General features: G+C 43.5%; 5 protein-coding genes across 6 annotated transcripts; 4 read left to right on the top strand and 1 right to left on the bottom strand.

The window, feature by feature from the left end:
* The first annotated feature begins 1,440 nt into the window (after positions 1-1,440).
* On the top strand, positions 1,441-6,865 carry glec (gliolectin). The gene is made up of 2 exons (XM_017247932.3): positions 1,441-2,265; positions 5,971-6,865. Exons 1-2 carry the CDS (start codon positions 1,797-1,799, stop codon positions 6,120-6,122), a joined length of 621 nt encoding a protein of 206 aa, XP_017103421.2. The 5' UTR covers positions 1,441-1,796; the 3' UTR covers positions 6,123-6,865.
* A 408-nt stretch (positions 6,866-7,273) lies between these two features.
* Positions 7,274-11,572, top strand: LOC138926575 (putative gustatory receptor 92a). Of its 2 annotated transcripts, XM_070281207.1 has the most exons (4): positions 7,274-8,240; positions 10,843-11,013; positions 11,080-11,345; positions 11,401-11,572. In XM_070281207.1, exons 1-4 carry the CDS (start codon positions 8,225-8,227, stop codon positions 11,569-11,571), a joined length of 624 nt encoding a protein of 207 aa, XP_070137308.1. In that variant the 5' UTR covers positions 7,274-8,224; the 3' UTR covers position 11,572. The 2 variants fall into 2 exon arrangements, with proteins under 2 accessions (XP_070137308.1, XP_070137307.1); XM_070281206.1 differs by having other exon boundaries at positions 10,843-11,345.
* Positions 11,573-11,732: 160 nt separating this feature from the next.
* Positions 11,733-12,994, top strand: LOC108129200 (putative gustatory receptor 93c). The gene is made up of 2 exons (XM_017247155.2): positions 11,733-12,767; positions 12,830-12,994. The coding sequence occupies exons 1-2, from the start codon at positions 11,733-11,735 to the stop codon at positions 12,992-12,994; spliced, it is 1,200 nt and encodes a 399-aa protein (XP_017102644.2).
* Positions 12,995-14,095: 1,101 nt separating this feature from the next.
* LOC108129201 (putative gustatory receptor 93b) lies at positions 14,096-15,292 on the top strand. Its single transcript, XM_017247156.2, has 2 exons — positions 14,096-15,085; positions 15,140-15,292. Exons 1-2 carry the CDS (start codon positions 14,096-14,098, stop codon positions 15,290-15,292), a joined length of 1,143 nt encoding a protein of 380 aa, XP_017102645.2.
* Positions 15,293-23,113: 7,821 nt separating this feature from the next.
* Positions 23,114-24,418, bottom strand: Gr93a (Gustatory receptor 93a). The gene is made up of 2 exons (XM_017247157.2): positions 23,369-24,418; positions 23,114-23,308 (listed from the first exon to the last, which is right to left on the bottom strand). Exons 1-2 carry the CDS (start codon positions 24,416-24,418, stop codon positions 23,114-23,116), a joined length of 1,245 nt encoding a protein of 414 aa, XP_017102646.2.
* Between the last annotated feature and the right edge of the window lie 1,694 nt (positions 24,419-26,112).

Raw genomic sequence — 26,112 nt, 5'->3', positions numbered from 1 at the left:
GGAGGGGTTTCGAGGGAAAAAGGGAAAGGCAGCCGGGGAGGTGGGGGATCTTGCAACTTTCACACATTTCCAACTGCATTGTTTTCCCCAGAAGTGGCTGGTTTTTTTTTTTTTTGGTTTTGGCGCGAGGGTTGGTTTTTGCATAGTTCGGTCCCGGCACCACTCCAGACCTGTGCCACCGATCCGATTCCAACCCCCGACCCGCAACCCTTAGAGGTTCACCTTAGGGTCAGGTAGTTGCCAATCCGAATTGGGATTTCGTCAACCCGCCAAAAACATGGAAAGGAAATCAATCATCAGAAGAGAGATTTCTTGCAGAAGAGTTAGTAACAAGAGTCTTCTGAAAGAATTGCTAGACTCTCTACTTGGAGAAGACAAAAAAAGGAATACCCTCTGCCCTCAAAACAAAAACAACAATAAATCGCAATCCTTTGGGTGCGCCGCCTGCCTTTGTCTGGGCCACTCTTTAAGATGACTAATCGGTTCGGCGTGTGGATCGGTAGACCCAATGACCATACCAGCTGTTTTCCAGTTTCCACCTAAGGCTGACTCAGCATTATTCAAAACGTCTCTTAACCCACATTGATACATTGGGTATTTCCTATCCGGTGAGTCTCTGTTTCTATGCGGTTTTAAGCTCTTTTCACTTTCGTTTGGGCCAACTGGTGTTTGGGCCAACTACGCTTGAATTGGCGCCGCCAGCGCAAAAGTGTTTTCATGTTTTTTTTTTAGATTTTTTTTTCCCGAAAGAATAATAATTTTCTGTCGTCGCGACAATTAGGCCGTTTAATGCCGCATGAAGCCAGTTGTGACCTTGAATTAGGGCCAAAAGTGCGTAAACACATTAGCTAGTTAGTATTTGCCAGGGGCCTGGGCGTGGTGTTTGTGTAGGGCCAACATAAACAAGTGGTGGGAACTAGCATAACTAATTGTATTTGCGCGGTTGGTAATTGGAAATTTGTAGAAAAAAAAACAGATTCACTTTCTATCGAAGTCGGTCAATAGAAACGTTTGAATAGAAATCCCTGTATATTCTTTCCTTAGATTTGCCTTGTTTTATTCTCTAAAAGCAAGTATTACAAATATATATTCTTATAACTCTTAAAAATAAAATTTATTTTTTAGAACTCTAGTTTACTTATTTTACAAGAAACTTCCCAATAATTTCAAACTTGATGAAGTAACCCGCTATACCCAACTGTTAACAGCTCTGTTAACTTTGTACAGTGTTGCCACATCTCACACAGGCAGATAGGTACACTTTTTCTCTATAGGAAAAAAACTGTTCTCCCCCATCGTAAACAGTCTGGGCATTTTATTCAAAATGGCGGCGCCACCCGAAGCAAGCAGCTGATAGCTTCGGGTCCCACGAAGACAGCCGAAGCACGAAGAGAGAAACACTGGCACTGGGCACATTAAAAACCAGATTCACTGATACCCTGTTATCAAATCGATTTTGGAACTCATCGCGTGCGGACGTGCGGCTCTCCCAGGGAAGAGCTCTCTTGCGTGAAAGTCGTAAGGGGCTGGAACAGTACAAATACAAAACAGTGAACAGAAACGGTCCAATACCAATTGAATATACCAGAATTGCAATTAAAATTGCAATGGCTCATTTACCTGCGTGACGTGACTTTTTCGCAGTGTGTGTGTGTGTGTGTTGTGAGTGTGCCAAACGAAAAAGTCGAGTAAAAGTAGTACAAAGAAAAGCTCGAGTGAAAGCAGCGAAACAGAAACAAAAGGAGAGAAAATCACAGAAAACAGAAACAGCAAATAGCAAACAAAAAAGTAGAGACATGTCCATTTTGTGTCAGCAGATCGGGCTAACCCACCTGGTGGCCCACCCCGTCGCCCCCCGCGTCGATCCGCCCCGATCGGTGGTGAACGGCGCTAAACGAAACTTATTCGGCACCACACCGAAGGAGTGCAACATCGACGGAGTGCTGGCCCGGCTGCAGCGAGAGGAACTGCGTCGCGTCAAGGAGACCTACAACTATGACATCCTCGATATGGAGCGCCGGGAACAGGAGGAGGCGGAAGTGCGGGGCCTGCGCTACCCATACGCCGATTCCTCCCCAGCGGCGGACCAGTCGCATCACAAAGTTCACCGTCCACCCACCATGGGCGCCGGTGTTTCGATCTCCAGTCACCAAATCTCAGACAGCATTCGGAAAATCAGTCAAAAGGGAGTCAGCAGTTCGGACTCGGCCGAGAAGAGACATGGCCAGAAGCCATATGCTGTGCCGCAACCGCAGGGCCTCAAACGTAAGCTTTTATTTATTTTTCTTTAATTTTATGGCCCTAGAAAAATGAAGTGTGTATCTTGTATCTGTATTTGGAAGTATCTTGTATCTGAAAGTTTAGATTTTACGAATATCCACCTGATTTTGTTTCTCTTTTTTCCTTCCTTCCGTTATTCGGTGTTTCCCTTTTGTTTTCTTCCCTCTTCCCTTCGTAACTGAACTTCAACCCCCTGATTTTTGTTTGTCGAGAAACCACCCTCGTCCGAGGGGTCTGGTAACCACTATTTAAAGATACTCTTTATTTTCTAATTTCGTATTTTTCGGATACTCTATTTTTGTGGCGCTCTGTTACCTAACAGAGCCAAGGGCCACAACTGTGCACACAATGCACTCTGCTTTACAGTTGGCTTAAGTGCCGTTAGTATGCCCCCTTTCATTGGTTTGTTTGCCAAGAGCCACCCCTTGCCACGGGCTCCCCCCCAAACTTTCGCATTCGACTCGCGTGTCTTCGCGTATTTCCAACCCAAATGTGAATCTTTTTTCGAGAGCTTGTTTTTGTAGCTTTTTGTTTTGATAGCCGATTTGTTATTTTGCGCTGTTTCCTAACTGCCTTTACGGAGCGGGGGAGTAGGGGAGTGCGACGGGCAGACCTTAATCACGATTCGCTTTCATTGTGGAGACTCCAACTTCCTTATCAGGTGGCCTGGTGTAGCTTTAATTTCATTCATTTCAACTTTAAATAAAAACAGATTGCTCATAAATATACATATGTATAACTCCTCTTCTAACTAATGTTGGTTAAGATAGGTAGTCTAGTTAGTAATTTTAATGGCATTCCCCTGATATCGATGGTGTCGCCAGTTTGTCTTTCGGTAGTGTGTCAAAGCGAAAAAGAAAAAGCTAAACAACAAACTGTACGCCAAAATAAAAACTCAAACTGTTGAATAACATATCGCCCGCCAAAAAGTTTTCCTCAGCGAGATTGTGGCCTGCAGTTGTTGGCAATTAATTGAGAGGCCTCAATTAAATTTAAATCAGCGCCAACGCCTTCTGGTTGTTGTTGTTGTTTTTTGTTGCCTAGCTGCTGCAAGTTGCAGAGGAGAAAAAAAAAATAAAAAAAACTACATACTTGGCACACGCCTGCGACTGTACACCGTTTTTTGTTTTTTTCGCGTTGTTGTGTGGCCGCACCCACAACGACAAACGCAACCTCCTCCAGGCAGCGTCACTCTTATACGACGACGTCAGCCCCCATTCGCACCAACACACACACAAGCAGAAGGGGAGCACGTAGGAAAGAGTGGGAGACAGAGAGCGATCGCGAGTGGGCTAGCAAGATCCAGTGTTGGCTAGCACGGCTTTTTACCAGCCAGATTTAGCTTTTCTCTGGCTATTTTGTCGCTCAAAGTTCACAGAGCGAGTTCATAAGCTCCATGGAACTACTGTTCGGGTCATCTTAGGGCCCATGTCCATAAATTCCTACAGAATGCAACCATATTTCATAAAAAAAAAATAACTATTATTAGCTTCATTGCCGTGAAAGCTTTCTCTTCTTCTTATATCATTTGGCTCCTTTCTGTTATCAGAAGACTGTCAACACTACGGGGATCTTCTGCTCTCTCTGTCTGTGCTCGCCTTGTTGTTGTTTGTTTTTCTTCTCCGCAGAGCCTGCTGATGATGTTTTTGCGTTTTTGGCGCGAAATTGTATGTCGTGTTTATTTTTAGTGTCTCCACTGATAAGCGCTCTCCCCGTGTGTGTGTGTGTGTGTGGGTCTGTTATTGTGCGTAATACTACGCACGCACGTTGTTGATGTTTTTCAAAACTCGTCGTGAAGGTCACACAAACATACATACACATACATACATGGTATGTCTGTACGAGAAACTTACTTGTGGATGCTATGGGGTCTCCTTTGTCAGATCGGGATCAGCTGGGGGATCAGCTACATCTACCATCTGCATAAGATGAAGCTGTAAGTTTGGAAGTATTAAAAAACTAAATTTGAAAATCTTGAAAAATCTTTATTTTTTATTTAAATATTTATATATGCTAATTAGTTTATTTTGCGGCAGGTCCGAAACAGGGCCAGTAGCCGAACAAAAACGTAATCAATTAGACAAGTACTGTTATCTCGCAAAGTCGCTCCATCTCGTTCCTTCTATCGACGTTTTGTCCACCACTGTACTTCGAAATACTTTGTTTTGAGCTTTCTGTTTTGCTTCGGCTTTCTACCACGCCCCAAAAAACAAAAAAAAAAAAAGAGATTTATTTTGTTTTTTTTTTTGTTTTTTATAGATTTATGTTGTTAATTATGTATGCAGAAACTCTCTCGCGGCTCCCATATAAATATTTATAATGGGAATTCTCTGAAGCTCCTCCGTTCCTGTTTTCATTGTCGGCACTCTCCACCCAATTTCGTAAACAAACCGCGTTTTGTTGTTGCTCCAGGGAGGGAGTATGGTGGGGAGAGGTCGAGAAAGCTGCGTGCTCATAATGATAACGGTAAACCCCAATGCCAACACGCACTCTCCCCCGGAATAGGGGGAGTATTACAGAATTTCTTTCCACCTCCTCCGCCTATTACAATAGGCGATCGTTTTGCAGAAGCTCCCCTTCCCCCCACCTCCTCCCGCCAGTCGACTGTATCTTTCTCTCCACCCGTTTCGCTTGACGTTCTTTGTCGCTGGCTTATAATTTTCTATAACTGTACTTTTGATTATATCGCCGGCAGCGCGACTGCTTGGCTGCCAATTCTTCATTTCCCTTCTCTCTCTGCTGGTTTTCACGATTCTTTGAAGAAGCTTGGAACGCCCCCCAAGTAAAAATTTGTAATTTGACGTTTCAGTGATCGGAATCTTTCCAAATAAATGTTTTAATTGGCATCCTGTCATGGTTGGAAATCATATGTATCTCAACCCATTGTCTTCTATCTGAGAAGAAGATAGTACTAATAGATATCAGTAGCTGGTTTGTGGGAAAAATTAACATTTTTCTGGGAAAAAAGGCAAGTGTATGAACGCATTCGGTTTCCTCAACTGGCCTTGGGGCAGATTCTTGTTTTTGTAGACAGTGTTGTTGGTTTTATTGTTCAGCTTTTTAGCTTTTAGGTCACTGCGCAGTGGCAGTCGTCGTCCCCGATCCAAGCCGGTCGTCGTCTAAGTCTAAGCTCTAGCGGTTTACGTGATGAGGCAACCGCAGCTGCCAGCTATAGAGGCTCGATAGAAGTACAGTCGGACTTCTCTAAAAAGTACATTTCCGTATGAAAAATGTTCTTTGTGCTTTTGTGGATTACTGTCTGAAAACCGCATTTGTGAGGTTGCTTTGCTGTGTCGGTTATCTATCAGAACGCATTTGGATCGAAGCGGACAAAGCCCCCTAGAATGCACTTATCGCTGCGGCCATGACATTTATTTATCGGCTAGCCACTGACCAGGTATAGCCACATCGGTGTTTGCTTACACAAGTGTGCATAATTCCAAGCGATAAGAAAGCTCTACAAGAAATCGAAACTCACAGATACAGATACAGATACATTTATAGCGCACTCGTGCAATTAGACACGCCATTGCTTTCCCTTTTGCCTTCTGAAGGTCAAAAGTGACGCTTGCACTTTTTAGTTTTTTATGTTTTTTTTTTTTGTACTTTTTTCCTGTGACTAATCACAGCGATCGTTGCCTTTTCGTAATACTACAATAAACCATTTTTTTTCTACCGTTATCTCGACAGGATCCTATCGTGTTCGCAAGGCCAACAAAGCCATTACGTCGAGTGGGTCAACAAAAAGCCATAGCCAGAGCGACGTCATCAACAACAACAATGTGGTGGAACAACGTCCAAGCGAGCTAAAGGAGCAGCTGCCGGAGCAAAAGCAGCAGTAAGGTAGAGGAGATAGTCGAGGAGGAGCAGCCCCTGGCGGAGCAACAATTGCAATATATGATATTTATTGTAAACGTAATCTTAATATTCTAAACTAATTTTACATTTTTTTTGTTTAAACTTTAAACCAAGACTTGATGGTCCCAAATGTTGTTGCAAAAAAAAAGAAATGAGAAAGCCAACCAGAAACAACAGCAAACAACCAGAAATGATTGGCACGCGTGCACAGCCAAAAACAGGCAAAAAATATTATTATATAATAGGCTATAATCGAAATGGATGCACGGCGACTGACGACTACTGAAATTACTAAGCTATAGTTGTACTCTATATATACTAAATATTTATGGAATGTATCTGTATCTGTAAATTGGCAATACGTAGCTACGCAGCAGTAGCAGTCGCAGCTGCAGCTCTGTAGTGAATGAATCGAAAGACTTAAGTTCGTACGTGTAGATTAAATTGTAATTACTAATTAGGCAATGATATATGTGTAACTTTAGAAGCCAAGACCGATCGGCGCAGTGCATCCATTATTATATAGACTCTTACCCCAAATCCAAAAACCAATTCAAGCGTTCTCAGCATGTTTTCGGGTCCTGATGTACGCGTGTGCCAAAAGTATTTACAATTTACTTTGTGTCATGATCTCAATCATTAAATACAATTTATTTTGTTGTTGTTGTGTAATTAATATTGAAATTATTTAAAATTCTTTAACAAAAAAACAAAAACCCTCATACAACTCACTCATACACACCTCAACACTCACAAAACCTATATACCTATATTCTATGTCAAATTTTAAATTGTGTTTACTGTACAAGTTTAAATAATTTCACATCTATGGCAAAACTATTTTCTCCCACTCTCTCTTTGAAACCCTTTTAAAAACCCCCCTTTGAACAACCAAACTGTGAATATTGTATGGAGACCTCAGAACTCCAAGCAGCTAATTAAAAAAATACAAAACCCAAAAAAAATAAAAATAAAAATTAAAACAACAAAATACAAAGTATGTATATTTCCTTAAAGAAAACTAAAACATAAATTTTTGTAAGCCTACATGATGTACTTTTCAAGCTGAAAAGAGCACCAGAAAAAAATAGCTAAAAACTAAAAAAAAAAAAACTTAAAATACAAAGTAAAAAAAATAATCTTAAAAGCTTTTTATTTGCCTACGTTGGGTCGGTGGTGGTTGGGGGCCCTTTTTGGACGAGATGGCGTGATTCTCCATTTTCGAGTCTAAAGAAAAGTCGGAAAGTGGAGAAAGATAAAAAAAATATAAATAGATGGAATGACTCAGCTGGGGCCTGGAGCTACGGATGCAACCGTTGCCCCATTAGACAAGGGGCCGGCTTACAGCGATCTCTCGATTTGGAGAACACGATCGTTCGATTGATTTTCAGAGAGGTATGTACATGTACCTGCTACCTGGTATCCACTGTAGCAATTACCTATGCACTGTGCACCGGTCGAGTATGCAATCTTTTAATTTTATGGAGAAAGGAAGTCGAAACCTTCACCAATTAGTGGGTTCTCTCCTTTTCGTTTTCATGGACAGATATCGAAAGGCTCCACTGTGGCACCACTGATGGGCGCAACATGGAAAATGCTTTCTAGTCGCAACGAGTGGATGTGTCTAGCTGGGGCACTGGAGTGGGCACTTAACATTAGATTGGCTGCGACTTCCGGCAAACAAATGAGCGTTTGGCGGCCCGTTGATGATGATTGATGCTGGTGGCGGTTGGCCATCGCCCTCAAAAAATTCCTCCATGTCGTTTCCTGTAGGAAACCTATTTTTTTTGGGCCACTCGGATTAGATGTATTGTTGTGCCACGTAGACTGAAAAGCTATGCCAGACATTTGGCTCTTGGTGCTCTGTTGAGCGAATCAAGAATGAAACTTGTAATAATAATGGCACTGGCGGAGAGGCTCAGCAAATTACATGCTCTGCATTTAGTAACAAGCATGTACAACATATTTGCCCACTTAACTAGCGGCCTGGTACGGTTATTAGCATGCAATTTCAAGATTTTAATGGCTCGGCACTCGCATTGCAGTCACAACTGCACACACATACCCATAAAGACGCATCCACGCAATGGAACCAAGTACAGGTTCGGTTGAAATAATAGATACAGGTGGACTATTTACTTAATTCTAACTGAAACTATAGTTATACCTTATATGTAGGTCTCTAGCTTAAGCTTTCAAAATTTCCAATCTTTATAGACTTCTTTAGATAGATTTGTATCTGTTGCTAGTATCTCATCCTCAAATGTAAAACTGCATCTGCCGAGGTGTTTGTACTCTTGGCCGCAATTGCAATTCCCATTTTTACAATGGAAGCAGCGCATTCGCCTCTATATAATTCCAAAGCTAAAACATATATATTTACGACTTTAACGGTACAGCTAAGCCAATGCCATTAAACAACAAAAAAAATATAAAAAAAAAAATTCCGATTTGTTTCGAAATCACAAAATAATTTATGACCCGGGCGAAGAGCGAATTTTAATTGCATTCCATTTTCACATTTATCACCATTAATGTCAGCGGCTGCATTCGAGTGGGGTGCAATGGCTGGAAAAGCGTGAAAAGCGAGCCAAGGCCATCCGATCATTCTAACTACATACATACAAAAAAAACTTAAGCAAGTATTCTACAAGATTGCCAGTTGGCGAGAGACCCGACTTCTCTCAGACTGCAGACTGCAATTGAAATCAATCAGCCCTGAAGTTCCCCTACTTTTTAATGTCTTCTCGTTGCATACCCGTATAACGTGAGGTCATCGGGGATTACAAATGGTGGAGGTAGGGGGATACGGCATAGTAAGAAAGGCTGATCCCTCGGACAGTGCTCTAATCTCCTGACCAAGTTGTGGCTTTGCGTTATTTCCTTGGCGAGACTCGACTCGACTCGGATCATTTGCAATACCCTAACAAAGTGGGGTATTATCTTGTAGAGAACCATGCTTGCGGAATTATTTTAGTTGAAAATCTCCCTTATTGAGTTAAGGTATCAAAAGGTGCGACATGGAAAGATAGTTATTATTCCTTACTGCTTCTCGCTGCTGTTGCTGATGTTGGCAGCGCAATTTCAGTTGGCCAAGTCCAGAGCAATTTGCAACACAAATCAACGGCATGCAAAGCACTTTTTGTTTATTTCGTTGATTGTTCCCACAATTTTCGTACAAAGCCGGAAAATGTACGTGCTCGAGCGTTGTTACTGTAATTGGCCTAAAAAAAAAACCTAAAAAAAAGAACAGATAATAAAGATGAGGGAAAAAATAAATCATACAACGTGGAAATTCTTTCAAATGTTCAGACAAAGGCAAGGCAATGGTGGAGGTGGGAGGAGGGGAATTCCCTGCTTGACAGACTCGAAAGATCTCCCAGATGCTCACCCACTGTAGCTCGGATAGGAGAAGGTGTAGAAGATGTAGCTGAAAGATACATTCTCGTTTCGGGACGGGTATGGGAAGATCACGTACAGCATAAAATGGGGGCGTCATTTACATTGGCTTCAAAGGGAGCTTAGAGACCAGGATCTCGGCTCGGATCGTGAGCGTGTGAATCGAAAGCAAAAGTACCAAGGGCCAAGGCTCGTAGATCGGAGAAACGTGATCCCAGAATGAGAACGTGAAGCCATGCTATAGAGATGTCTTGGGCTTATAGCAAGCCACACCACTTGAAAAACTTACAAAAGACAGCATTTAAGGAGCTAATCTATAAGAGGTTAGAATGTGCAGAATGAGCATTTGACTGCTTACCAATTATGGATTATCTGTCAATGATTGTCAGATCTTTTAAGGTCGCTTTAATAACACTCTGAACCAAGTAGGTTGCGAACCTCATACCGTAGTCTGCGATGGGCGGCTTCTATATATAGCCTTTAGAGCCACACACCCCCGATTTCTATCGGGAGTTCCATTTCCATTAATTAAATGCATTTAACAGGTCTAGAGCACTCTATAAAGCGTTTAAGTCTAGGTCAGAAACTAGTCCTGGAAGCCATGTCTTTTAAGACAGAAAGCTGGCGCTCTAATAATATTACAAATCGGGTAACCCCTCAGATTATTGGAAATCTCCGCACAAATGACACCTGTCACGTTCCGTCTACTTTGTGTCAGTTCCTGATCATATCGTCTTACTGCCATAAAGTCTATTATATTATATGACTTGGCCAACAAAGCAGTTTGTACTTTATCCTCAATCGAAGTGTTAACAGTCCTTTGCCGGATGACAATTACCAAGTTAACGGCCGTTATCCTTTGTGGGTTATTAAAGTATGCCCAAATCATGGGAGTGGTATTTTTTCGAATTAAAAATAATGATGTCCTTAATGTTAAATGGCTGAAATGGATTTGTGTGATTATTCGCTTGGTGACTATGTTATCATTTGTGTACAACTATATCGTAGTAATCCAGAGACTTAGGTGGTTTATTTTAAAAGCCATACTCGGAATTCGTCTTTTTTCATGCATACCCTCCAGCTGCTTTATAATGGGGTTTCAGATCTTCCGGGGCTCGGAAATCACAGAAATGGTACAACAATTGTTGGAGCTATTTCGAAAGGTGAAGAATTTATGCAGGCGACCGAAGATGGGTTTCCGAGGAAAAAAGGAGCTGTTCCTACTTTTGACCACTGCCTGCATCATGCCACACGAAGTACTATATATCTTGACTTTACGAACTTCTATGAAATGGAATTTTAAAGGAGTTCTGCAATTTTACAACAATGGATACGTAACTGTGGGTACAAACGTCTTCCTGCATATCAACTTTCTGGTCTATCTAAGTTTCGGATTTCTATACTCGGAGCTTAATAAATATATTGTCAAGGATCTGATGCCCCAACTTCAGGGTAATGATCTTCAATCCGATTCGCGTAAGCTGAGAAAACTGAGACGTAAACTTAAAAGGTGTTTGGATCTATACAGAGACATCTTCACAGTGAACACAGTTTATCAACGAATTTTTGAATGGCCCCTGGCCCTTGGACTAGTTCAAAAAATCATGTTAACAGGCTCTGTGGCTTATATATTGGTTATTGAAAGGAAGTTTCACAGCTTTTGGTTGATCCTAATGATCTTCAAGCACATTTATGACCTTTTATTGCTAACATATTCGGTTCATAGGGCAGTGACTGAGAGTTCCATCATTCGATCGGTGAATTTTGAAACCTCTGAGGTCTCCAATCTCAAGGAGTTTCGCATTATGGTGAGTTTACATAATTTTCCTTTTTGCATGCTTATTCATTATTTTATTTCCTTAGCTGGATAATTTTTACACTTACCTTAATCTCAACAAGTTTCGAATTTGCATTCTGGGCCTCTTTGATGTCTCGAATAAGCTTTTCCTATTGGCCCTGTCGGCCATTATCAGCTGGCTGGTTTTTGTAACTCAATATGGACTAAGAATGGGAGCCTCTTGGAAGTATAAATAGGCTTAAACCCGACAAATGGGGTTAAAGAAAATACCTTTAATAAAGTGTCCTTTGAGAGACCATAAAAACACAATAAACAAACTTAACAACTAAATAAACAATCACATAAGTACTGCATCAAATTAGTATTTTCCTCAGTGAAGTCCAGCCTGACCTCAGTTATGATTCAGTTCCTGAGAAAGGTGCGCCTTCCGGTTATATCGGCCGGTATCCTGCGTTTTTGTTACTACTATGGCCGAGTCCTGGGTGTGGTTTCCTTTGGCATTGAAAGGAGAGTATCCGATGGATCCTGGGCAGGTCGCAAGCAGCACCGCTTCAAGTGGTACTGTCTGAGCTTGCGAATACTGTGCACCATACTGGTCTGTTTGTTTTGTGCTCCTTACGTCTTGGAAATAGAGGATCCTTACGACCTCACAGTACAATGCATCCGCTTGACGTCCTGCTTTCTGTGTTCTATTTGCATTTTGGTCCTTCAAACGGTCTACGAGCATGAGCTCCTCCGGATGATGAACGGCTTGCTGCGACTCTTCCGACGCGTTCGAAGTTTGTGGTCCCAGAAAAAGTTCGGGTTTGGGGGCAAGCGAGAATTCTTCCTACTATTCTTCAAATCGGTATGCTTGGCCTATGAGTTTAAGTGTCACGTCGTCCAATTGGCTAATCCGCCCGACTGGCTGCCCACCGCAACCACACTTGGAGAGATAGTAATCGAGATTGGTTCCTTGATGATCATACACATTGGCTTTCTGGGCTACATGAGCATAGCTGCCCTCTATTCCGAGGTCAACAGCTTCGTGCGCCTGGAGCTGCGACGTCATCTGAGGTCCCTGGAGCGCCCTGGCGGAGGATTTGTCACCCGACGTCATCTTAGGGTCGTGAGCAACCGCCTGGATGAATGCATCGAGGTCTATGATGAAATCGAGAGGGTGGGAAGATCCTTCCATCGCCTTTTTGAGCTGCCCGTTTCCATGATCCTGATGTTCAAAATATTCGCCACAGCCGTACTGTCCTTTGAAGTGATTATAGACGACGACTCCTATCCCAGCAAGGCCGGCATGTGGGGACTGGTACTGAAGAGCTTTGCGGACGTGATACTCCTGACCTTGGCGGTGCACGAGGCGGTGGGTGGTTCGCGGGTGGTGCGCCGGCTAAGTCTGGAAAATTGTCCCCTCAGCGAAGACAAGGAGTGGAATATGAAGGTAGTACTTTATACATACAATGGTTTAAATAAACTAAACTCTTTAATGAATAACTTTTACAGTGGGAGATGTTCTTGAGTCGCCTGAACCTCTTTGAGTTTCGAGTAAGGCCTTTGGGTTTGTTCGAGGTCTCCAACGAAGTCATTTTATTCTTTTTTTCCGGCATGATTACCTATTTCACCTATGTAGTCCAGTATGGCATGCAAACTAATCGCTTAAAAATGTAAACATATTTAAATTAAAAGAAACATTTGATTATATTATCACTAAGATGTTATACAAGAATAATTTATTGCCTTTTTATACCCTTTCAGAGGAAGATATAGCCTTCACTGTGGGCCATATATGTAGGTGAAAACCCCATTTTCAAGGGATCCATCCATGATGCAGAATAGTGGAGAATCGATCAACTAGTCGTTGAAGGTACTCCGCTAGAGAATCGCATGAAAATTGGGGAAGATATAGCCATCACAGTGCACCCTATAGGGAAAAGCCCCATTTTCAAGGATACCATCACGAAAAATGGACAACAAATATAAAAAATATTTTGTCTCAAAATTTTGATGCAGAATGGTGGAGAATCGATCTAGAAATCGATTAAGGTACTCCGCTTGGGAATCGGATGAGAATTGGGGAAGATATACCCATCACAGTGCACCCTATAGGGGAAAACCCCATTTTCAAGGATCCCATCGCGAAAAATGGACAACAAATCTAAAAAATATTTTGTCTCAGGATTTTGATGCAGAATGGTGGAGAATCGACCTAGAAATCGATTAAGGTACTCCGCTTGGGAATCGGATAAGAATTGGGGAAGATATACCCATCACAGTGCACCCTATAGGGAAAAACCCCATTTTCAAGGATACCATCACGAAAAATGGACAAAAAATCTAAAAAATATTTTGTCTCAGGATTTTGATGCAGAATGGTGGAGAATAGAACTAGAAATCGATTAAGGTACTCCGCTTGGGAATCGGATGAGAATTGGGGAAGATATACCCATCACAGTGCACCCTATAGGGAAAAACCCCATTGAAGATATAGCCATCACTGTGGGACATATAGGGGAAAACCCAATTTTCAAGGCCATACTATATAGTATGCGAATTAGCGATAAATAACCAGTCTTGAACGCACGGGTATATCACTTCGGCTCCGCCCGAAGTTGGCTTTTCTCTCTTGTTTTTTATACATCCCCTCGATGCTATTGTATTGACAAATATTTATGGTTTGATTTTAATTAGATTAATTGAATACCTTATTTGTCGAGCCAATTACCTAATGGCTTATTGATAGAAATATGAAACTGTCGAAAGCCTTCAGTCATGACGCGAACTGCCAGGATAACCCGGTGGTTGCTCCGCATTTTTGCCCTCCACGCTAAAGTTTTCGGAGTAGTCATATATCGAATAGAAAGAAAGGAGTCCCAGCTGGTGGCCAGGAATCGTAGGAACTACCGGTGGATCTCCATAGTGCTCAGATTGATCATTAGTGGATTTTATGGCTATAGTTTCAGTAGCTGGGCAGCTCGGCTTAAGGACTGGCTACTCATCCTCTTCTTCACTCTTCGAATGACTGGGTGTCTGATCTCCTCGGCTGTTTTGCTAGTTCTTCAAATATGGTTCAACCAGGAGTTGCTCAACTTGGTCAACAGATTTCTAGAGCTCTTTGGAAGAGTCAAGACATTAGGACGTGCTAAGGAACATGGTTTCGGAGGATCTCATGAGCTCGTCCTGATGTCCGTAAAGCTGGTTTCTGTGCTCTATGTGATCTTTACATATGATTGGTCTTTTTTCTCGCCCAAGCTCATGCTGACCATTTTCTGCGATTTGTACACCTCCACGGGTGCCGGCATAGTAATGCACCTGTGCTTTGTGGGTTACCTTAGCCTGGCACTACTGTACCAGGACCTCAACAACTATGTAGACTGCCACTTGAGAGCCCAACTGGGTTCCCTAAGGGACGAGGATGTGGCTGAAAACGAGCAGCCCTCCAGGGAGGCCATTTCCAATTTGGACGAGTGCTTGGCCCTTTACGAGGACATACACCAGGTCGACAAGAAGTTTCAGAGGTTCTTCAATCTGCCCCTATTCATCAACTTGGCCCAAAGCCTCCTGGCCATGGCCATGGTGTCTGCCCATGCCATCCTGCGGCGGCAGTACATCGTCAATCTATGGGGCCTGGTACTCAAGCTACTGGTTGATGTCTTACTACTAACTCTAGCGGTTTACAGGGCCCAGAGGAACTCCCGTATGATAAGGAGACTCAGCCTGGAAAACTTTTTCGTTACGGAAAGCAAAAGTCACCACATGAAGGTAGGCGGATACATATCCTATGGTATCTATAGTAAACTCTTATTCTTATTCTAGATGGATCTGTTTCTGGGTCGATTGCTCCATCAGGAGGTTCGAGTTTATCCACTGGGCCTCTTTGAGGTCTCCAACGAGCTAACCTTGTTCTTTCTATCGGCCATGATCACCTTTGTGACCTTCCTGGTCCAAACACAGTGGCAGAAAGTTTAATTCGCCGTCACGGCTTGGTTGCGGCATTGCACCCTCCCGAATCTCGAGGAGCGAGACCACACCTGTCGACCCACCACCTGCGCCCACCTGTCCTGCGGTTGCACGCAACTGGACAGAACGGAGGTTACAAGCTTAAATCGGTTGCTGGCAGGACCCGATTCCCAATTTCCGCCTAACAGTTTGTTCCGCTGCAATTTTTCCCACGAAACCTGGTCGCGGCATTAATTAAACATTCATGCTGACGTCGAGCAGAAAATTTATGCACCAGCCTAAGGAAAAGAAATGCCGAGACAGAAATACACGTTAAAAGCCGCATAAAAACAAGGCCGAGGCCGTCGCTCTAATTAGCATAGGTTAGGGTACAAAGCCCCGTTCCACAAAAAAAGGGCCCATAAAGGTGCAGTTGCCACTGATGCGGCTGCTACTGCTGCACTTGTTCTTCGGAAGCAGGAGAAAATAATAACAATAAAAAAGGGCCAAGGACCGGCAGCGGTGATAAAAAGTCAAATTACCCTGCAGATAAGTGCCAGGGAACCGAGATGAGATGAACATTATTATCTCGAAAGGGAATGGAGACTGGATGCGGAATAATGACACGATTTGTTCTGGTTTAGCTGCAGAAGCCATTCCTTGGCAGGATGTACTGCATTTTGGAGGGCTTTACCTAACTATTAAGTACACGGATAAATCACTCAAACTAGCCTCGGTTTTAGAATAACACTCTAGTTACCTTAGGACAGGTTGTAATATTAGTTCTTCTGAGTATTTTGTGTAAAATGTATACTTATCATCTGAATAAATTAACAACTATAAGCCACTATCTAGGAGATATGAAAATGAGTTCTGAGTTGGTGGAATGGTCTCTGAAAATAAACGCTGGACTTTTATTACAGCTCCCTTCAATTTCTTTGTGCGTGCTGTGTGTAAACGGCAAGAGATAATCATAAAACATGGCATTGCTTAAATAATTGTACTTCATAAGAGACATAACCGAAGAGTTGGTGAGAGAGGCCCCGGGTTGGGGCCATTTTTCCCATGATTGTTCTGCTGCCGGCTGGGTAATTATGGGTCACTTTTTTTGTACCGAATCTCTTTCTTTCCTTTCATTCCGCAATTATCATACTTACCTGCAACTATGTTCCGTACATACATACATCAAACACATAAAGGTGGAATCAGGAGGAACGAAAAAAAAATTAATGATGCTTTCAACATTTCACTAGACTCAGAACAACATGAACTTGGAGTGGCTGTTGAGTTGCAGGTAGCGGTGTTTGCTTTTGGCCAAAACCCACCCGGCCCAGCCAGAGCCCGGCTAAAAGTACAGCTAGCAAGCGGATGGAGGAAGTTTCATAATAATCATTATGATGACCATTATGCCGATGAAAGCCACCGATTTCAATCAAGAATCAGAACGGTAGAACAGTAGCAACTTGGAAATCAGCAGGGAACCGGGCAAAAATCCACATCGAGACTCATTAGCCCTAAAAGCTTTGGGGGCCCGGAAACCCGACGAGAACTGCTAAAATGCCAGATATCGTGGCGTGATTGCTATAATTCTGGCATCCAAATTGAGTGCCTAAAACCGAAAAGCGACTCCCCCCAAAAGTGATCAAGAAAGCCCTTTTCATGATCGACAATGGACGGACGTAATTAGCCCTAATTTATTTATGGCTTAATCACACAAAGGGCTTTTTGACATTGGAATGGTTATATAAGCCTCTGATTCAGATAATGGCTGCGGTTTTATTTTATCTAATCAGGCTTTTGTAGACTATTTCCGAGGATGGTTTTCTTTAGGCTTGAATTTTGCAAGCTTTAGCCATTTACTTAGTAAGGCTTGAAAAGTACCTACCAATAGTCACCAAATTTGCTATCTAATCTGTGTGTTTATCGTTTTATTAGCCATAATTCACGTCTATGGCCTGACAGGAATCGGAAGCTAGTGGCTTGTTACTGTGACACATCACAATCAATCATCAATCAATTTAGGTCATATTCAATCAAGCTGCCAGCACGAATCGCATTGGAATTTTCCATCTAAGGAGTGCATGTCTAAAATCAACTTTATGGCCTTTCGAGCTGCATACGCAGAGGCAGCTACCCAGTCCCCATGAGCTCCCACTCGGTTGTCAATTTTATGCACGAGGCTAATTAAAAATGGCACATTAATGCAATTGCCGGCCCAACCTTTTCTAGACGCGTTGCCATCTAAGCACATATTCGTACATACACGTTCGTACTATATGTGTCTATAAATAAACATAATGATTAAGGTGGTCCTACTATATGACACAAAAATATGTAGATTATTATTTAAATAATTTATATTTTCCAAAATAATTAGGCTTAAGCTTACCAAAACCAATTAATAAGAAAAAACCTTTATCAGAAAATTAAAATGTGTGACATAACAAATAGCTCTGTTTTGCCTCTGAGGTATTTGACTAATTAGTAATACCCTGGGGATTTGAAATGTGGAACTTAATCGATTCACCCTATCCAGTACAGCCTTTTGTTTGTATGTGAATATTCGTATTTGTATGCAGAAACCAAGTAAAAGACAAAACGTTTCGCAGGCGACTGTAAAAGTTGGAGCCCCCAAAGAAATTGGCACGAGCTGAGCACACGTCTCCAACTGGGAAGTTGGAGTCGGAGATGGAGTTGGATTTTTGGGTTGGGGGCCATCGCCTCGGATCTGGTTGGAGCTGCCGCTGCTGCTGGTAGCAAAGGCGTACAGTTTCTGGTTCGGCATTTTACGAGCACAACACATATGGCGGCGGGAGTCTCTGGGAATCTGCCAGTTCGCGGATCCGCGAAGGGGAACTCGTTTTGTGGGCCTTTTCAGCTTTTGGGGCCGCGTAGGCGCTCGACACACGCCCAGTTGCTTGGTTGGCTGGATGGATGTTGAAAGACGAAAGGGCAGCGCAGCGCGTGTGCAACGTGCCAGGCAGCAGCATCTGGAGATCTACTCTGATCCAGTTTTCCAGATCCACAGCCCCAAAGCCCAGCAAAATCCAAAGAACAGACAACTGGCAAATCTCGACAGCAGAGCGAAACACAGTAGCTGCAGGCCAGGTCGGAATGACTCGACTCGAATGGCGCAAGATAATCGATGTATACTAATTATTTGCTTTGGCTGCAACTGTTTGTCATGCTCCGCTCAGTGGCTGTACATCTGTGGGTACAGCAAAAACAAAAAGCGTCCGGCAGAAGGCCAGAAGTCCACCACAAGTCCAGGAGTCCGGCTAAAAGGCCCCACAACTCAGGCCAAAACCTAACCGAGCCGGCCGACGGTAGCCAACACCCCAAAGAAAACAGTCAGGGATCTGCACTGAAATAAATTATAAAGATATACCTACAAAGAATACCCTTGCCTTCAATTTATAATCTGTCATACATAAATCTTTGTATAAAAGTTTCTAAGCAAGTTTTAAGAGGAGGGCTTCAATGTCGTGAGCCTAATCCTATAATAATGGTATTATTTTAAAGCTCTATAATACTATAGGCTTGAATATATGTTATGGATAGTTATGAGCGAGTGATTGAAATATACATTTGAATAAAGTTCTTCCATACCGACCATACCTCATATCCCATACCCCAAGACATAGACGTATTTCAAACTGGCTCAGAATTTCTCCAAGTGCATGAACTCGGACAGACGCACAGATGCGAGTCCCTGAGTGGAAGCTGTAGCTGAGCAAATATATCGCCGTCAGCTAAAATAATGGTCATCGACAGCAGCAACAACAACAGCAACTGGCTTGTTGTTGCAGACGATCTTGGGCAAGGTTGCGGACGATTTGGAGTCTTGGAATGGGTGAGGTGAGGGTTCTGGGTTTCTGGGATGCCTCGGATATAGAGGGGAGATATTGGAGGAATAGTGGCATAGGGGAGAACCGAACGAACTCCGCACGGTAGTCAAGTTTAGACACCTTAAGTACACAGGAAAGCGTCATTTATGCGCTCGTTTTCAAAAACGACAAGCACTAGGCGTGGCACGAGAGGCAGGAAGGACGGTGGGGGGGTGTCGAAGGGTTGGCTGGCCCGGGGGTTGGGTGCACGATTAATTGCACACACCCGGTGAAGATCACTTTAAAACGCAGCCAAATTATAGATATCCAGCAGCCTAGATTCAAGGCCAAAATATTGCATATTGCATATTGCATGTTGCATGTTGCATATTGCATGTTGCTGCCTCCCCCTGCCCGAAAATCGATATCAACCAGCCCCAACCTATGCGATTGAAACAAAAAAAAACAAAAACAAAAGCTAAAAGCACAACAAAAAGTACAGTCCACAGAGATCAGCGAGCAACAGCAACATCAGTGGAAGAGAGACGGCCCCGGGCCAGAGGGAGATGGAGCGTTTTACGTCAAGTTTTCGTTTGGCTTTGGCCAGCTTTTTTGATTTGGCCGAGACGTGTGGCAAGCCCAGGTCTCGTCTCGAAAACAGGTTTCTCTGATTTCAGATTTGGGAGCTGCAAAAAGTTCAACAACTGCTGCAGATGTTGTTGATCTCTGTTGTTGCTGCTGATGTTGTTGCCTCCAAGTTGTTGGTGTTGCAAAGACAAGTAGCCGAGAGACAACGACAAACGAGCGAACGTTGCGTAAATTACACGAAAGAATAAGAAAACGCACAGCCCAAGAAAAGTAAAAAAAAAAATATTAAAGTCAGGAGAACTAAACTAAAAAACTAAAAGAAAAAAAAACAAGAATAGAAGACACTGGAAGTTAAGTTTTTCTTAAATTTAAACTATAAATACTTGGCTTTTATTGGGAAATCTTTTATAAGAGTTCAGAAAAGCCTATATAACCACAAACCAATATACCTTTATGATCCTCTGTAGTCGGCATTAGTTATTAAATGGCAATACGTTTGGAGCTCGCTCTCTATTTCTCAGGTCTCCCCATCTCTTTCTCTAGCTCTCAGCTTGGCTCTTTCTAACGCTTCGACTGTTGAATTCCATATGCCCCAAAGTGCGTTAATTTGTGGGAAAGTGGGTCAGATACACACACACACACACCGAATTTTGGAAGCGGTTCATCGAACACAAAAATAACGAAATGTCAGAGTTTGCCGCTGTATTGGTGAGTGGGTGAGGATCACCGCCCCCTGCCCGGGGCCACAGCCCCCCGAAAAATGACGCATTAAATCGCATTTCTTGTGGATACGCCATCGAATGGGTGTAGGGTATTCGGGTTTGTTTATTTTTTTGGTTGGGGTCTTAATTCGACTCTTCAAAGTGTGTCGCAACGCAACTGCAACCGCAAGATAGATAAGATAAGGGAGCCTCGGTGCCCCGGGGGTTCTTGACCTCATTTCGGTATTTCATTTTGTAATATTCAAATTGTTTGCCAAGTCGTAATGTCAATGTGGCCCTAATAAAGATAGACACGAGAGTATGTCAAGATATTTACCTCGAAAACGGTCTAAATATTTGAAAAGATTAGAGCCCTTATACTCACACGGATCAAGGAAGCATTTCTATCATTTTCAGTAGCACATTGTGGCTTAAAAGTGTCAAGAAAGCATTAAGATACTACCTCAATGTTAAACCCAAAAACCCAGCCCAAGACCCAGAATCTGTTCTCGAGACTCGAGTTTATCTCAGATTTCTCAGTAGGGCATTCGCAAATTCGTGGAAGTCGGTTCTGCGAGGTGGGGCAACTTGTTGTTTTGGCTTTGTAGGTTTTTAGGCCAAAAACGGGTATTTGGCATTTGCTGTTTTTGGCATCGGAGTACGAGCGAGCCGCCGAACGAAGCGTAGTACGCAGCTGGACTCCCCCGCTCCTCGTATCCGCCAGATACTCTCATGCTCGTACGCCGCCAACCTTTGAGATACAACCCAGCCCACAGATGTTTTCTTCGGCTGATTGTGTTGTTTGTGTGTTGTTCGCGTATCTGTCGCCCACTTAATTTACTATGCATTCTGATCGTATGTAGTATGCTGAGAATATGTAGTGGCAATAACAACAGAAACACAATCGAAGAATTTATCGTACTCATTCTCGTTCTTGGGTCGCGGGTCTAGACGGCCCCCACCTCCTCCTGGGCCTGGGGCCCTGCTCCACAAATGAAGTTCAAACAGCGTTTGGGCACGCTTGTTTGCTAGACTCCCACCCCGGTTTAGGGCTCTTATGACAAATGAAGTTGTTATTTCGTATGTGTCACGTTTGTGGGCACACGATCTGCCTCATGCCACTGCCACTGCCCCCAACTTTGAATCACGTTCCCTCTGTTGATTGCGATTGTGGTTTCTATTTTGTTTCCGCCGATTCGTAAGTGAAAGTAAGTATCTAAAACATGACGTAGCGCCCCCTTCGATTGTTTGGCTTGTGCGGCGGCTTCTGTAGATTTCAGAGGTCAAAACGTTGCCGCATTATTTACCCACCGGCTTGATAGGCTACTACCAGAGGGTTCCGGGGATTCTACGAGTGGGGTTTCCACTAAGCCATGATTTTAGGGGGCTTTCCACCGACCGATAAAAGGGTGACTTATCCCAAGTTCTATCCTAAGTAAGTTGAATTCATGGCATGTTTAGAAACTCCCTCTCCAAAAACACATACCACGGCACTGCAGTTCTTTAGGGGCGGCATCTTTCAACTGATTGTGGCATCCCGGCAATGCAGCAGCTTTGGATCCCACCTGGGTCTTCAGATCCCCACCCAAAGCCCGAACCCAAGCCCTGTACAGGGCAAACTTCCGAACTAATTACATTACGGAATACCTGAAATGTTGCAAACGGCAGGAAATCAGCGAAATGGGAATGAGTCTCCTCCTCAACTCATTGTTTGTGGTGTGGAATGGTCTCGGTTCTGGATCCCCGCTGGTGATCTGATCTAAGTTGGCCGGAAATATGCATGGCTTGTTGGCTCAGCTTTTGGCCAGCTCCAAATGGGCGAAAAAAACAGCGAAAAATTTGAATGTGCTCTCGTCAGTGTCAGGAATTGGAAGATCCCCGCCTCCCGGCTAGTACTCATCCCTTCCGCCCTGGAAGCCGACTCCCCCTCCCAAATAAAACAACTACAGTCGGTGTTCAGCGAAGCAAAGAGCTCGGAAATTAATTCTGTTGCAGGCCAAGGCGCGTACTTTTGCCGTTTTGTTTGCTTTGTTTCCATTTCGCCAGGTCAGTTGTGATCGAATCCCGGGACCAGATGACTCCACTATAACCTCTCCACGTACTCATTATATACTGTGCAAGGGAATACATATATAATAGGCGTGACAAGCGCGCTACGCTTCGCTGACGCCCAAAAATAATCAAAGACAAAGGCTTGAGTTCAGTCGAGACGATGGTGATGACTATGATGTGATGGAGTTAAGTGGGGGTGGGGCACACTCAACAAAAAAACTCCTAAAAAATTTAAATAACTATATTATAGAAGTTCTAATAAAAAGAAGGGGATAAAGTCACAAAAACCCCCTAGTTTTCCGAGTGTAATGGAGGTGGGCTTGAGTAGCGGGCGTTCAGGAGTCGGAGGAGCCATCATAATTACACCGTGTCAGACGTGAAATTTCAATTTTTTGTTACTCATTCGCATTTCTTTTAAATATTTGTGTGGCTCGCTTAACGAGCTCATCTCGGAGGCACTCCGAAAATTGTACCAGAATGTCTTGTGGCATGAGGAAGGTATAATGAACGATAATGAACTTTGGGAGGTTCCAGGTGAACTCTGCGGTTAAGGTTAACGCATCCGATGGCCAGAGACGGAGATTTCATATAGTGTGGGTGCTGAGAAAGTCTGGGAGTTGGTAATTAAAATAAAGACAAAAATTCTAATGCTAGGTTATATATTTAATAAAGATATACATCCATTACTGGGCCTGGAACTGCTTTCGTATCTCATCCGATGCTTCGAATCCACCTGTAATGCCAAACTGAATCATTATGAAGAGGTATGACACCACGGCTGACAAAATAACCAGGATGAACTCATTGTTCAAATGAAAGAAGCCCAAGACCTTAATCTCGAGCTGCTGTGTTTGAAGCTGACAGAGGAAAGTTTCTACCTGTGGGTATCGCAAAAATGTAAACAAAACACATTCATTTCAGATGAGAAGTAAGCTCACACTTTTGTCCCACCGCTGATCGATATCAGTGCAGACCACGTCCAGAGGAAATACCTTGGGCTTTTGGGATTCTCTCACGACGTAGTCCGCGCACATGATTAGCAGGACCAGGTTGGCCATTTTCACGAAGGCCATGGCCAGGGAAATCAGGGCCGACTCGTCGTCCTTCAGGTACCGGAAAATGCACTGATAGAGCATCAGGCAGATGTTGATGAAGTTGTAGTAGATGCAGAACAGTATCTGCCACTGGAGCTTGCGCCTGAAGGCGATCGTTAGGGCGTAGAGCTCACTGTAGATCATCGCCACCTCGTCCAGCTCGTCGGCGTAGTCGCACAGGAGTCTCATTTTGCGGTACTTGCTCATGCGGTCCTTCTCCTCCTGGGAGTCTATGATCTCCATGCGCTTAAGCATCACTGAGATGTTGTTGGCCATGTGCTCGTAGAGGATGCCGGAAACCAGGAAGCCAAGGAAGCAGACGTCCAGGACGAAGATCGTGCCCAGCCACATGTAGATGCCGAAGATGACGGCCACGGCGGGCATGATGCCCGCAAAGTGCTTGGCGCTCATCAGGGGAAATAATTCGTGGAAACAACTGACCATAGTGACCAGCGCCTTCAGGAGGAAGAAAACCACAAATTTTGTCGGAAACAGGTGCGGCAGTCGGGTCGCCGAGCATATCCTTTTATAGAGGTTGAGGTATCGATTGAGCACCTCCCGGAATTTGGCCTCGCCACTAGCTTGGATGATGAAGGATACCACGGCCAAGACGGAAACTGATGCAGCCTGGAGGGCGGCGAATAGCTCGGCATAGCTCTTCGGTGTCGATTCCACAAGATGGGCGGACAGTGCCGGCCATACGGCGGAGTAGATGACAACCACCAGACATCGCCAGATGATGCTAAAGAGCTTGATGGAGCTGCCACTCCTAGGACGCTTCAACTGCAGCTTTTCCCTGTCCAAGGTCGAGGACAACAGTGACAGGAGTCGGGCTACGCGATAAAGGTGGAGCAGCAGGAATCGCGACCACTTCTCACTGCTGGTTGGAGCCATATCCAAACGCCAACTGAAGTGGAGCAAATGACATGTCCTGGCGACGGCGATAAGAATCCCGATTGGGAGTCGATTTTATTAATTTAATGTGTGGATATCGGCAATTGCCATTCACGCTCCGCTGAGTGGCGCGTTGACTGATTGGCCCCAGTCCTTCAGGTCCGGGAAATAAATAAAAACAAGAAGGAGTGGCTTCAGTTGAGTTTGTCGACTATATGATACCTGGTACTTACACAGGTCTTTCAATATTAGGTTGTCTCTGGTTAGGCATGGTAAGATTGGCTTCTTTTTATTAAAGTTTATGTATATTCTACCTCATGAATGACATTCCTTCCAATACAACATACCCTTGGAGTCTTCAAGTACCGGGTATGCTAAACAACAATCGGGAATCGATGATGATGGACAGGCCTGCCCCGGACCTACACATATAATATCATCCAATTGGCTGGGCTCTTCGACAGGGTCCGGGCTCTGGGCTCTTAGTTCTTGGGCATCGCCCTTCGGGCCCAGGCCTCGCAACAGATGGTGCTCGAGAAATAAAACCATCATCGGCACAAAAATGAAAAAAAAAAATGGGCGTAAATTGATATTTATGAACGTGTCAATGAAGTTGTTTCGGGGTTGAGTAGGATCAACAACAGAAATCTCCAAAATTCTCCCATTGGAATTTTGTAATGAGGTGAATGGACCTCATAGACTGGCTGACTGGCTTTCATACTGTATTTTAATATCTTCAGAATAAAACTAAATACATCTTGCTAACACTAAATATCTAATTTGTCGTGTATTGTTTAGCTAATTATTTTTATTTATCAACCAAAAACAAGAGTATAATCAATCTTTTCAGCTGCATCTTGTGTGGCATGTTATTTAGAGCGATTAGTGACGTTAATTCTACTCATTATCTTGATTCTACTAATTCGAATGTTAACACCGAATCTGTTGCCGAACACACAACTCGAAACGCAAACAATTAAGCTTCCATTAACCTACATAAGTACTAAATTAAATAGAGATAGTGGGCATTACAAACATTGTGGGGAGGGCCCCCAAAAATGTCACCTAGATTACATTCCAGTTATTAACAAAATTATTCCGATATGAACATAAGATAATTCTTCGAAAGTGTCTTGAGATAGTATTTGAAAGGGAATTGCTTGTTTATTTTTCCAACTGTATGCCTTTTGCGATTCTTATCAGCCAGACCATATTGCATCAAGGCCCTGACCCGTTTTGCTCGTTCGTTTTCATTTAAATAGAATTTTGAAATACGCCTGAATGCAAATTTCATTTCCATTTCAATTTCAATTCACTCGCGGCCAATTAGTGAGCCGATGACTCCGGCGGAATGGAGACTCGGAGGAGTAGGAACAAATGGGGCCCTCACCGATTTCCCACTCCCATTCACATTTTCCGACTTCCCACTCCCACTGGGGACTGCAAGTTGCCAAACACGTTTGCCGGGGCATTAGAATAGCTCCACTTGGAGTCATTGAACTCGCAGCTGCGACTGGTGGCTTTCATCCAATCCAGCCAAAGTTGTAAGAGTCGTACAGCAAGAAGGAAGTCCAGTCTCGAGGAGCTCTACAACTGGGAACTGGCAATAGAAAAACAACAGAGTCAACAGCCTTCAGCAAATCCAGTTGGGGCTGGGGCTGGGGCTGGGGCGTTGCAAGTTGCAAGTTGCTATT

This window comes from Drosophila bipectinata, chromosome 3R, assembly GCF_030179905.1.
Source record: "Drosophila bipectinata strain 14024-0381.07 chromosome 3R, DbipHiC1v2, whole genome shotgun sequence".
Taxonomy (NCBI): Eukaryota; Metazoa; Arthropoda; class Insecta; order Diptera; family Drosophilidae; genus Drosophila; species Drosophila bipectinata.
The sequence above is the reverse complement of the archived record's forward strand: the minus strand, read 5'-3'. Positions and strand labels throughout refer to the sequence as shown.

Bases quoted from the DNA above. Each gene is read 5' to 3' on its own strand.
- glec (XM_017247932.3), top strand. From the start codon at position 1,797: ATGTCCATTTTGTGTCAGCAGATCGGGCTAACCCACCTGGTGGCCCAC. The intron at 2,266-5,970 runs GTAAGCTTTTAT...TTATCTCGACAG, and splicing joins GCAACCGCAGGGCCTCAAAC to GATCCTATCGTGTTCGCAAG.
- LOC138926575 (XM_070281206.1), top strand. The intron at 11,346-11,400 runs GTGAGTTTACAT...TTATTTCCTTAG, and splicing joins TCAAGGAGTTTCGCATTATG to CTGGATAATTTTTACACTTA.
- LOC108129200 (XM_017247155.2), top strand. From the start codon at position 11,733: ATGATTCAGTTCCTGAGAAAGGTGCGCCTTCCGGTTATATCGGCCGGT. The intron at 12,768-12,829 runs GTAGTACTTTAT...TAACTTTTACAG, and splicing joins ACAAGGAGTGGAATATGAAG to TGGGAGATGTTCTTGAGTCG.
- LOC108129201 (XM_017247156.2), top strand. From the start codon at position 14,096: ATGACGCGAACTGCCAGGATAACCCGGTGGTTGCTCCGCATTTTTGCC. The intron at 15,086-15,139 runs GTAGGCGGATAC...TTCTTATTCTAG, and splicing joins GCAAAAGTCACCACATGAAG to ATGGATCTGTTTCTGGGTCG.
- Gr93a (XM_017247157.2), bottom strand. From the start codon at position 24,418: ATGGCTCCAACCAGCAGTGAGAAGTGGTCGCGATTCCTGCTGCTCCAC. The intron at 23,309-23,368 runs GTGAGCTTACTT...CGATACCCACAG, and splicing joins ATCAGCGGTGGGACAAAAGT to GTAGAAACTTTCCTCTGTCA.